We start from the raw sequence: 12,894 nt of genomic DNA on the forward strand, positions 1-12,894 counted from the left end.
AGCTAGATGTTTGGCAGACCTATGATTTCACTTATCTTTTAAAATGTATTTTTATTGGCCCATCCCCTCTTCTTACAGCATTTGTTGTTATATTTACGTATGACTCATATTTTACATACATGGCACTTTTTTTTTACACAGTAGTCACATAGCAAAATATAGTTATTTAAATACATTGCATAGTACTTAAACACATCGGTATACATTATTTAGTTTTTAGTCACCGTAGTGAAAATATTGAAACAATGGTTGCAGTCTGACTGTTACATTTCGACAAAGGATGTAGATACATACTGTAACTATAGATTGTCACACCAGATATTGTGATTTAACCAGAGTCTTTTGGTATCCATTACTGGGAGATACAGGTTGGGTACTGTTTGGCGTAACACAAGAGAATTTTCGAGAAACTTTAACTTGGCGACACTATCTTCGTTCTCGATTCGGACAAACGTGTCTTTTAAAATGTCTGTGTCCAAATGCAAGTGGTGCGAAAATGCTCCATGATTAAAATACATGTTTTGCTACATTAAGTAATCTAACGATGTACACATAGCCGACTTGTCTATTTCAAATATTCTCCCATCGATCGAGATAGGTGTGTCATCATGACAACTAGGGAAACTGGGATATTTTCTACGATTTGGCAAATCGGAAATGTATGAGTTACCTAATTCCAACTAGCATGTGAAAGCGGCATAATCTCTCTTGGGCAGATGAAACGGCGAGAAACTGTCAAGGCTCACATAGAATTGTGTTATTACCAGCAGCGGTAGTTTCTGGTTTTGGGTTTTAATCGTTGATTATTTGGGCGAATCAAGATTGGGCGAAGGCTGTCCTCAAACTGGTGCGGTTATTTTCAAGCCCGCGTGGACGATAAACGGTTTTCAGTAGAATCCACAACCACAAAGTAAAACAATTCTATATCATATCTTCCTTTGCACAAAGGTAATCATAATTGTTAATGGAACCCCCCCCAGCAGTGAAATATAGATAATGTGTTTGTGATGATTACAATATTGCTGCTGTGATCAAAGAGGATACTTAGGGATGAACATTAGTCTAACTTGTTTAATGTGTGTGGGTGTTTGACAGTAACACAGCACTACAGATATATTTCATCACCAGGGTTTATTAATCGATGAGGATATTTTAGCTTTGCACGTTGATGCGCTGGCATATCAGATTCTGAGAGAGGAAGAGAGGGCTCAAGTCTGTCTTGACTTCACCTGTCCGAATTTTCTTGGAAGGGGCTCTCTGATTAATAGTGAGGCCATTTCCTGTCATGCCTAGATAAGACCGACAGTTTACTGTCAGACCTTATGTGGGCCTTGCTCACATCATTTTTGTTTTTTATGTGAATCCTTTCTATTCTGTTTATAGGCTCCATCTGGCCTGTTTTTGTCCCCAAGCAGTTGCCATAGTTTCAGTCTGTAACATGCGTATTTCCTTTGAAAGTGAACATGTATTTCCTTGTTAATAAATGTGGCCTACCTTCTCTGAAATAATCTCTTGTCTGACAATGTGGATGTGCACGTAAGGAACCCCCCATACATTCAAATGGCGCAGTGATTACTTCGAGGAAGGAATATACATGTTAACAACATTTAAACCGGGCAAATTAATAACGTCACCCATGGCCCTGCTTCCAAAAACATCAAATAATAGTAACTATCTATATAGGCCTAAACAAATAACCTGTTACTTATTTGGTATGTTGCTTCTCAGTCGATTCATTTTGCCTTTAGTGTCATGTTCAGTGGGTACATGCAATTATATAATTTCAACATTGTCATTAGCTACACAGTTGCAAGCAAATAGCTAAAGCAGTAGAGAATCAGTTCCGACAAATATTTCCTTCCAATCAAGCAACAAAAACAGTCAAATACTTCCTTCCTGTAAAGATACGTGATTCTAACCAATAGGGAAGCGGCGTGTTCTTTCTCACCAATCACAGTGCCTCAGGTTTCCCTGTAACCAATTGCCTGTCGGGAAATTATTACTGTATCTGTGTTTTCCTGTGGTCAGGTCGTGTTGCCGTCCTTACAACATTTTTTTCTTTGAAGGTAAGTTAACAATACAATTATGATTTTACTTTAAACCCAAAACGAAATTATAGCCTATACAACAGTTAATGCCACAAATGACAGTAAACAAATGTATAACAGTACGTCAATCATGAAAGAAAATGTATTCAAGTTGCAATGATTCCTTTCTATCGTTGATTAGGCTACTGTTTTGTAACAACTTTAATGTATGATTAAAACTTCACCAATAGTTTTTTATTTATTATTGAAGGTCAATAGGCGGTGTTTGGTGCAGCTTAATTTACTATAAAGTAAATCTAAAAGTCTACTTTTCTAATTTCCTAAAAGTCTGAACCGCACTGTGTCCAACGTGGTCTCAGAGCATTCCGTATTATTCTGTACGTAAACGCAAGACATGTTACATTTCGTATGGGAAGTATTCATTTGTGGATGTCCATCATCCATTTCGTATGATATGTTACAAATTACTATTAATATGACATATTACAAATTGCAATTTGTACCATATTGTAATGAAACAGGCAGGGCGCAGGTCTCGAACCCTCGACCTTCTAACCCGAAGTCTAGCTCGCTATTGACTGTGCCACAAAAGCATGCTTAAGCGGCAGAGTCGATATCCACGCTTATAAACCCAGGGTTGTTACACTATTCCCTCCTTTCAAAGAGCGCGTCCTCGCACTAGCTTGCGACTACGTCTTACAGGAACTCTCACCGGCCAAGCACACGCACTGTCGTGTATGCAAGGTCCGACCACTTCTGACACCAATGTAATGAAACAGGCAGGGCGCAGGTCTCGAACCCTCGTGCTTCGAGTCTGAAATCCAGCGCGCTATCGACTGTGCCACAAAAGCATGCTCAAGCGGCAGAGTCGATATCCGCGCTTATTAACCCAGGGTCATTGCAATATGTTACAAATTGTGATTCGTACAATATGTTCTGAATTTCCAAAACATATATGTTACACAATACATTTAATTTTTAACATTAGCTAGCTCTAGGGGTTAAGGTTGAAAGTTAGGTTAAAGGGTTAGGGAAGAGTTATGTTAGGGGAAGGGTTCGCTAAAAGTGTTAAGGTTAGGGGAAGTTACTAATTAGCTAAAATACTAAAGTTGTCCGTGATGAGATTCGAACACATTCACATTATATTCCTGACCAACCACCCTCCTTTAGTTTTTTCTGGTTGAGGTTATTCATAGTGCAAGAAAGTGCATAAATGAAAAGGGAAAACAAAACACAAAAGTTTCGGCCTTTGGCCATTCTCAGTGTAAATCTACATTTAATTTATTTGGGAACCATGATGTTCTAATAATCGTCTTTATTTTGCATTCAAGTCTCCGTTTTGGATTTATTCCTTTTTTCGACAGTGCGCGGGTCTCCATCTCTTTCACTATACCAAACGTAACATATCATATTGATTTGAGTGACCCAGATTTACATTTACTATGTTACGTCTAGTCTATGAGACCAGCCTGTGTGTCATATTCTTGCCTCATAGCAGGAGAGAATGTAGTGAAATTCCTGTCATCTTGTACATGTGACTCACGGGACTCGCGTTTTCACAGAACTGCATACCACACAGTGCTACCTGTCTTGTAGGCTCAGTAGTCTAAACCAATGATTTATATAAACCCTGGATTGCTGATGCTATCTATTGGTCAATGAAAGACTTTGAAGCCATATTGGCACTCTTCAGAAAAGCAGTAGTTCCATAGTTATGAATACAATTCTTCAGTATTTCATTAAAATCTTTCAAGGACAAAGTTACATGTATTTAAGTATTTTGTAGCAGTGGGGACAGTGACATATTAGACACATAAAATTCTACATTAAGGAAAATGTTTTTATATATTTTCATTTTTTATTTGTATGCTTAGCTCACATAATATGATTCAAAACTATGCATTAATGTGTCTGTAATAGAGTTAACGTGGCAAAAACAAATAAATGCTTTATAAAATATTCCAAAATATTTGTATCTTCAAAACAGCGCCCCTGTTTTTCATTAGTCTAACCCGTCATAGAGCTCACCAGTTTGTAATAATAAACAACAAAATTAAGGTCTGAGGTAACACAGGCTTAAGAGATCTTATATATTTTGTTATATACTTATATGTACATATTCTCATTCGCCCCTTTAGATTTGTGTGTATTAGGTAGTTGTTGGGAATTGTTAGATTATTTGTTAGATTTGTATGTATTAGGTAGTTGTTGGGAATTTTTAAATTACTTGTTAGATATTACTGCATCGTTGGAACTACAAGCACACGCATTTCGCTACACTCGCATTAACATCTGCTAACCATGTGTATGTGACCAATAAAATTTGATTTGATTTATTCGTCAGTTAACATGACCTTTATGAATGTATTTGTTTATAATGTACATGATTCAAAATTCACAAAAAGTTAGATTATCTCATAGAATGAAATGTATAAAATCTTCTAAACCTGTGTTTACCACAGGCCTTATTTTCTGCGTTTATCTAAAAAAAACCTCCAAAAACTAAATTTTCCCATTGAATCATTACTATTGCTCTCTATAGACTACCATATAAGTATTCACTACAAAAAGTGAAACCGACCAATTAGACTTGTTTGGCAGTCTGTACCTTGTAGACTCTCGTTTTCATCCTAATCAAAAGAATGGCATTCGCTGAATTGAACCAATGTCCAGGAATCCTTTGGTTGGCACTTGGCAGGATGATTTTAGTCTTTGACGCTGCAGTGGTGGATGTTAAATGTTACATTAATAAACTCTTGATGATGACATAATCCTCATACACTCTATAGTATTCTAGGCTACATCTGGTGAATTAATCCAGCACACTTTCAGTTTTAGTAATGTATGACACTACCGGTCTATGAATGTAATGATGGCTTATGATTACATGTAGGCCAGGGGTCCACAATTACATTCAGCCGTGGACCGATTTTTCCTTGAGCGGATGGTTGGGGGGCCGGAACGTAGTTATAAATCAATTGTACACTGCAAATTGACAGCAAGAATCTGGGTTCCAATCTTTTATTAGAAATAAGTGAACCACACAACAAACAATAAAGACTAAACAAAACGTGACAACAATGGAGTGCTAACATGCAACTACACATAAACAATATCCCACAAAACACAGGTGGAAAAAATGCTACTTAAATATGACTCCCAATTAGAGACAACGATACCAGCTGCCTCTAATTGGGAATCATACAGAATCACCAACATCGAAAAACAAAACTAGAACCCCACATAGAAATAATAAACTAGACTAAACCCCCAGTCTCGCCCTAACCTACTCCACCATAGAAAATAAGGGCTATGGTCAGGACGTGACAAGTTCTTAAACTGAGCTATCGGGGAAGAAGGGCCTTGGTCTGGGAGGTGACCAAGAACCCGATTGTCACTCGCTTGGAGTTTGCCAAGAGGCATCTAAAGACTCTCAGACCATGAGAAAGAAGATTCTCTGGTTTGATGAAACCAAGATTGAACTATTTCGCCTGAAAGACAACCGTCACGTCTGGAGGAAACCTGGCACCATCCCTACGGTGAAGCATGGTTGTGGCAACATGCTGTGGGGATGTTTTTCAGCGGCAGGGACTGGGAGACTAGTCAAGATCGAGGCAAAGATGAATGGAGCAAAGTATAGAGAGATCCTTGATGAAAACCTGCTCCAGAGAGCTCAGGACCTCAGACTGGGGGCGAAGGTTTAACTTCCAACAGGACAATGACCATAAGCACACAGCCAAGATAACAATTTGGAAAAAGTCAAGGGGTCTGAATACTTTCCGAAGGCACTGTACAATTATCTGTAAGGTCTCTCAGAATTTCAAACACTAATTCAACCACAAAGGCGGGAGGTTTTCCAATGCCTCGCAAAGAAGGGCACGACAAGACTTGAAAATGCCTGTCTAGCAATGATCAACAACCAACTTGACAGACCTTGAAGAATAACAAAAATAATAACTCTTGGAGACTTACCCAGAAAGACTCACAGCTGTAATTGCTGCCAAAGGTGATTCTAATGTATTGACTCAAGGATGTGAATACTTATGTAAATATGATATTTCTGTATTTAATTTTCAATAAATATATTAAAATGTCTTAAAAGATGTTTTCACCTTGTCATTATGGGGTATTGTGTGTAGATGGGTAAGAAAATATTTTTTCAATCATTTTTTAAATATAGGCTGTAACGAAACAAAATGTGAAATAAGCCAAGTGGTATGAATACTTTCTGAAGGCACTGTATGTGCCTCTATTGATGCGTGAGAATACTTGGGAACAGATTTCCTAAATGAAAATCAATTTGAGATGATTTCCTGGTGATTTTATAGACTTTTATCTTCCCCAATAGGTGGCAATTTAAAAAATATCAGAAAACTTGGCCAAATAAAATCACCTGCAGGCCAATTTTTTTATATGTATTTTTTTGGGCTCCCGAGTGGCGCAGAGGTCTAAGGCACTGCATCTCAGTGCTAAAGGCGTCACTACAGACCCATATTTCGATTCCATGCTGTATCACAACCGGCTGTGGTTGGGAGTCCCATAGGGTGCCACACAATTGGCCCAGCGTCGTCCGGGTTAGGGCTTGGCCGGGGTATGCTGTCATTGTAAATAAAAATGTGTTTCTTTAATGACTTGCCTAGTTAAATAAAGGTTCAATAAAATAAGAAATTAATAGTATAATATGAGAATATGGGCATAATCCAGCTCAGATACTCTTTTCCCTTTATTTATCTCTCTCCCAGGTCTAGCACATCAAACACTTTCTTGACCCTAAACCAGAACCAAGTCACATTGAAAGAAGTTTAACCAGAGATAGGGGTTAGGTTGAGGTCAGGAGAGGGTGGACTGTGTGTGTGAGTGAGTGGGTTGGGGTAGTACCAGTGGCGTGATTAGGTCTGGGCTTCCGGGGCCTTAGCCAGACTGAAATGTGACTGCGTCACAACGTAAATGAAGGTTGGGTTTGTTTCAATCCAGCCCACAGTTGGCAGGACACAAGTAAAAATAAATTTGGAGTGCAGCTGTCACGTCCTGACCATAGAGAGACAATATTTTCTATGGTAGAGTAGGTCAGGGCGTGACTGGGGATTTTCTAGTTATTATTTTCTATGTGGGGTTCTATTTTAGTTTTTCTATGTTGGTGTTTGGTATGATTCCCATTAGAGGCTGCTGGCTATCGTTGTCTCTAATTGGGGATCATATTTAAGTAGCATTTTTTCCACCTGTGTTTTATGGGATATTGTTTTGAGTTTGTGTATGTTACACCTCTTAGTTATGTTTCATTGTTTGTTTCGTTCTTACTTTATTATTTTGTGTGTTTCACTAAATAAAGATGTGGAACCCAGATCACGCTGCACGTTGGTCCGAGTATGCTTCAAACGATCGTGACAGCAGCTGCATGCGACCCAATCATAATGCCTGTGGTAAATTCAGTTTGATTTTGGATATCCCTATGGGGCTCTGTAAATTACACAATGTACATGGGACAATATGTTAAAATTCCAATAGCTCCAAATTTCAATGACTTAAAAAGCTCAAACCAACTATGAATTGTAGAAATACAAATGTTAAAAGCATTCCATGAGAAAACTAAAACTTTTGTTTTAGATTTTAGTCATGAACATATTCTCTCATTTACATTGTGTAATTTATTTACTGTCCATAACTAGCCCCGGAGATAGGCTATCCAAAATCAGGTCACACACCAGTCGGCTGAAGCTAATTGGCAATATAAGTTGGCTAATTCTTTCCACCTGTGAACATACACATGATACACCCACATCAAACCACACCCCAAAAGCAACTCACATTTGAATTCAGTCATGCCCGCTAGCATTTCTTATTGAACCAAATCTAAAACAAGGCCAAATCAGGAAGTGCAGTCGCCCTTCAAAACAAACTAATGACATGCTGCACCTTTCTACCTTTCAGATAGGAAGATGAGGACAGATGAGAACAGCAGGCCAGTGGAGCAATTAGAACAGAAGCAGCCAGTGGCAAATGGTAGGGAAGAGCATGATTTAGGTGACCTTGTCACAGACCCAAAACAAGTTAAGCTACCCCAGTATCCCCTTGACCGTTTTGCAATTAAGAAACACACCAGACCAGACACAGACAGCAACAGAAGAATAGGATATGATGGAGAGAGACACCAGAAGAGCAGAACAGGCCATAGCAGAAGAGGATAGACAAGGGAGATGGTAACAAACAAGACACAGACAGCAACAGACAAGCGACATAGAAAGTAACAGAAGAGGGCAGGTGGATTGAGCACACAGTAGACTGTATCACTTCAAGCTGCTCTAAAGAATCTAATTTGTTTTATTTATTTGCACAAATTATAAGAAGTGAAATACAGACAGTGAACAAATAAAACATGGCTTACAAAGAATTTGCAGATAAGGTGAAAAAAAGTCCTGTGAAATTACTATTAAAATAATTGTTTACTTTAAAACTTTTTACAACCAGGACAGGATGAGAGAGGAGGGTAGACAAAAGACAGCAACATAGAATACTAAGAGACAGCAACAGACGACAAATAGAAAGTGATGGAGAGTGCTAGAGGAGCGGTGAGCACACAGTAGACTATCACTTAATGTTTTCTAATTACTGCTGTGTGTGTGTGTGTGTGTGTGTGTGTGTGTGTGTGTGTGTGTGTGTGTGTGTGTGTGTGTGTGTGTGTGTGTGTGTGTGTGTGTGTGTGTGTGTGTGTGTGTGTGTGTGTGTGTGTGTGTGTGTGTGTGTGTGTGTGTGTGTGTGTGTGTGTGTGTGAGAGATAGATAGAGATAGAAAGGGTGTTTGGGTACTGTGGGACTTTAGTCAGTTTTGTCTTAGTGGTTTTTGGCAATACACTGTAGATGTATGTGTTCCAGAGAAGAGAGACCCTGTGGCAGGTGGGAAGGTGCACGTTACCTGACAAATATATATTCTCTCAATATTAATCTCAAAGTGCACCAAATTAATGCATTTAACTGTTGAAATTCCTTAGATTTTTCCTGGGGGATAAAGCCCCTGGACCTCCCTACTGGCTTTGGGCTATGCCCCCAAAGTCTTCAAATCCTAGAAACGCCCCAGGGTAGTAAAGGGACATTAAATAGTAAATTAATGTAATGACATATAGGGGATAAGATAGGGTAAGATACGTAAGAATCGTAGAGTGAGATAATATAAAGTGAGGGGTTCCATTGTATTGTGACTGCATCTTGATCCTGACTCTTTTTAATACCAGAATGGATTTGATTGATGTGTCTTGGCCTTTGAACTCAGACTGTTGATTACCTGAGTAATATATCTGTTCTATCTCTGCAGGAAGGAAGACGCTTGAAGGGAACACAGAAGAAGCTTGTGACAGCTGAGGTCAGATGACGGGAATGCTCAAACAATGGACATAATGGATGAAAAGGTACTCTATGTTTAGTTGAGAGAGGCAGGAGAGAGGAGGTGTGATATGTATGAGAGGGAAAAGGGGAACGAGGCAGGGACAGAGACAGTTCCCATTAACTATTTATAGGACAACGTGCATGTCTGTTTCTGTTAGTGCGCATGCGTGTGATAATGTCAAGTGCGGAGTGTGTGTGTACTGTGTATGTAAGAATGTAGCTGTAAGTACATGCTCCTGTGCTGTACAAAATTCAGCATAATGTTTGAATAGTAGCATACAGAGCAGAGACATTATGAACTTTAATCTTGTATGGGATGTTGTACCATATGATATTTTAGAAAATGGTAGCACTGAGTGTGGAGGTTGGCCCGTGGACAGGATGTGCGGTTCTCTTCCTGCGCTCCTGTCCCGCAGTGAACCTGCTCTCTCTCTACAAAGACCAGCAGGGCAAGTTCAGCGTCTTCAAAGTCCTCAAGCTGACACTCACAGGTGAGCCACATCAGGCCATCCGGTCTCCAGCTAGCGTAGGGAGCATGCTGAGCATTGGGTGAGGCAGATGTATTATTGATAGAAAGAAAGGCTTAGCTTGGTGGTCATGGGGAGTGAAAAAGGGCTGGTGTTGCAGTGTGACCTGCTTATCTACTGAGGGGATGAATATAGTTAAAAGCTTATGAAAAACTGCTGTCAGATAAATGCTGGGAGATCTTTTAGGAAGTCATAACACGGTTGAGCTCAGAGCTCTGCCTGGACCAGAGTAGTGGAGGGAGACACAGTCAGGTTATATTTATTTAATGGTCGCAGTGAAAAATATTACAATTGTGCCAGTGATTCGCTATGGTTACCTCTAACCTTTGACCTTACCTGGCCTGTGTCCCAGACTCAGCTGGGGGGCTGGAGGGGTACGAGATCCTAAAGCTGCACGATGCAGATCCTCTGCTGGGTGTGGAGGTGAAGTTTGTGGATGTGGCGGCGTGCCGCAGGTTCTTGCAGAGCTATGGCTCCGGTGCCGTACAACAGTCCCTCTCCCAGCACACCTGCCGCCTCCTGCACATCCCACAACAGGAGCTTGCCTTGGAAACCCAGCTCAAAGCCGGGACGCACACTTTGGACTTTTGTCTGGATGACCTGGAGCTCTGTCTGCAGCACATCCACCTGTCACAGGTAATATACTATATACCGGTTATAATCCATATATAGTGGTGTTGTTACTGGTAATATATGATAAACAGATCACAAGCAATACTTCATGTATACCTGACAGGTGCTCTGCTGTGCCTAATGACTCACTATGGGGTGTTCTAAATGTTGGTGTCACTTCCTGACAGCCGGAGCGCTTACGGGATGATGAGATTGCTGAGCTGGACCAGCAGCTGCAGAGCCAGGCCTTGGGTCACATTCCCCAGCCACCCACCCTCACACAGGAAGAGCCCCCCGTGCCCAGCAACTGTTTCCTGTTCCAGAAGAGGGTGTTTGGTGAGTTGGCTCTGGCTTCCATGGCTGCTTCTTATCATCAGTGGGGGTTCAGCAGGGAGCTGTTCCCTGGGTCCTCTACATTCATACACTGGCATAGAACAGTGTTTCTCACCTCTCGGTCAGTAGACCAGCACTGGTCTATGGAAGGTTATTGACCTGTGCCTCAAATAGTTTGATGACACTTTTAGTCGGCTCAAGTGCTAGTTTTAATCTAAGTGGTCCTTTGAGGAAGAGGACCATTATAGCTTGCCCAATCTCTGGTATAGAGGACACTCATTATGGGTCATCTACTAAACCCGGGACGGCAGTGTAGCCTAGAGGTAAGAGAGGAGGGCCAGTAGCTGGAAAGTTGCTGTTGTATGTATTTTACTTACTTACACCACGTCTTACATGCAGAAACATATATAGACTCTGGATACATGTCTCTAACACCCCCACCCACTCTGTCTCCTGACCTATCAGAGGACCGCATGCTGGTGGCGGGGGACCTGCAGCGGTTCTCCAACGGCGTTGGGCGGGACTGGAGGAAAGTGGGGCGGGCCTTGGGCAAGAACTGCCGTGCGCTGAAGGGGCCGGCCATAGACAACCTGGCCTACGAGTATGAGAGGGAGGGGCTGTACGAGCAGGCCTATCAGCTGCTGAGCCGCTTCATCCAGGCGGAGGGGAGGGCAGCACGACTGGGCCGGCTGGTCAGAGCACTGGAAGACAGCAAACTCACTAGCCTGGCTGAGAACATTTTGGACATCCAGCCCCGGGATTGACACTGTCTGTCACACTGTCTGAGGGTGTGTGTTGGTCTGTGTGTGTGCATCTGTGTCTGTGTGAAAGAGTGGTAACGTGTGGGTGGCATTGTTTGTGTGAGCGCAAACATGTGTGCACTAACTTACCTAGGTGCTACCATGTGTCAGTTCTGTGTGAGCTTTGTGTCTGTGAGCTTGATTGTATGTTTTTTTATTTGAGTAAAAATGTCTTGTGTTACAAAACCAATAGTTCTCATAATTGCTATGTCACGTCATTGTTGTCTCTGGTTGGAGAGCAAACTAAAATCACTGCGGGCCTTTTCTTCTTCTGCTTTAAACCCAACCCCCTTTCTCCACCACAGACTGGACAATTGATGCATTTGATCATTCTACCAATAACCTAGATTGATATTGAACAATTTGCAATGGGATTGTGGAATATTTGTTCCGAATTCCAAATAAAGTGTTGGATTTATAAAAACGAATTGCCCATTGCTTTCATTCACGTTGAGAGTTGTAATTTCACTTCCACAATCCAATATCCTGATAAAACTTTTAACTATGGATTACGTAGAATCTTTAGGAAAACCTTTGATCCTGCTTTCTGAAATACCCTAGTCTATGGAAATACCACCCAGGTAAAAAAAGATGTCAACTTTGGGAAATGGGCAGTGTCTAATCCATGTACACACACACGCATAGTAAATTATTTTACAATCCTTGTGGAGACCTAAAATGTATTTCCATTCAAAATCCTATTTTCCCTAAACCCTAAACCTAAGTTATAATCCTAATTGTAACCTTAAACCTAACCCCTATGTTTAAAACAGCCTTTGTCCTCATGGGAACCTGGGAGATATTCCCACAAGGGAGAATTTTACTTATTTTACTATCTTTGTGGGGACTTTTGGGGATTTTCGGTAACCACGAGGATAGTAATACGAGCCCACACACACACTGTGACACATTTTGTGTTGTTTTGGCTCTGTTCTCCAGCACTTTGGATGTAGGTTAAACCTATGAGGTTAAGGTGCAAACTGTCAGCTTTACAGTTTTTCCCAATTGCTAAAACACAATTTTGCAAACTTGGCTGGTTTTATCAAAATACTTAACACAATTCACAAAACCACACACCCAAACTGCAAAATACCTCATATATCCTGCAAAATGAAGCACTGCAACCAAAACTACATATAGCATTATCAAAATCAAACGTTTGCACGAAATGGCACACACTTCATTCATATTACCAGAT

The 12,894-nt window shown here is 40.7% G+C and overlaps 1 protein-coding gene across 2 annotated transcripts; it reads left to right on the plus strand.

Annotated features, from left to right (window-relative positions):
- The first annotated feature begins 1,989 nt into the window (after nucleotides 1-1,989).
- LOC124033724 (tumor necrosis factor receptor type 1-associated DEATH domain protein) lies at nucleotides 1,990-12,124 on the plus strand. Of its 2 annotated transcripts, none has more exons than XM_046345925.1 (6): nucleotides 1,990-2,066; nucleotides 9,354-9,447; nucleotides 9,765-9,915; nucleotides 10,304-10,587; nucleotides 10,752-10,899; nucleotides 11,362-12,124. In XM_046345925.1, the coding sequence occupies exons 2-6, from the start codon at nucleotides 9,427-9,429 to the stop codon at nucleotides 11,658-11,660; spliced, it is 903 nt and encodes a 300-aa protein (XP_046201881.1). In that variant the 5' UTR covers nucleotides 1,990-2,066; nucleotides 9,354-9,426; the 3' UTR covers nucleotides 11,661-12,124. The 2 variants fall into 2 exon arrangements, with proteins under 2 accessions (XP_046201881.1, XP_046201882.1); XM_046345926.1 differs by lacking the exon at nucleotides 1,990-2,066 and adding an exon at nucleotides 7,984-8,048.
- Nucleotides 12,125-12,894: the final 770 nt, after the last annotated feature.

The sequence above is a fragment of the Oncorhynchus gorbuscha genome, linkage group LG04, assembly GCF_021184085.1.
Source record: "Oncorhynchus gorbuscha isolate QuinsamMale2020 ecotype Even-year linkage group LG04, OgorEven_v1.0, whole genome shotgun sequence".
In the NCBI taxonomy this organism is placed as follows: domain Eukaryota; kingdom Metazoa; phylum Chordata; class Actinopteri; order Salmoniformes; family Salmonidae; genus Oncorhynchus; species Oncorhynchus gorbuscha.

Excerpts from the sequence above, each read along its gene's own strand:
- LOC124033724 (XM_046345925.1), top strand. The coding sequence starts at position 9,427 with ATGGACATAATGGATGAAAAG. Across the intron at positions 9,916-10,303 it reads CCTCAAGCTGACACTCACAG|ACTCAGCTGGGGGGCTGGAG; the intron begins GTGAGCCACATC and ends CCTGTGTCCCAG. Across the intron at positions 10,900-11,361 it reads GTTCCAGAAGAGGGTGTTTG|AGGACCGCATGCTGGTGGCG; the intron begins GTGAGTTGGCTC and ends CTGACCTATCAG.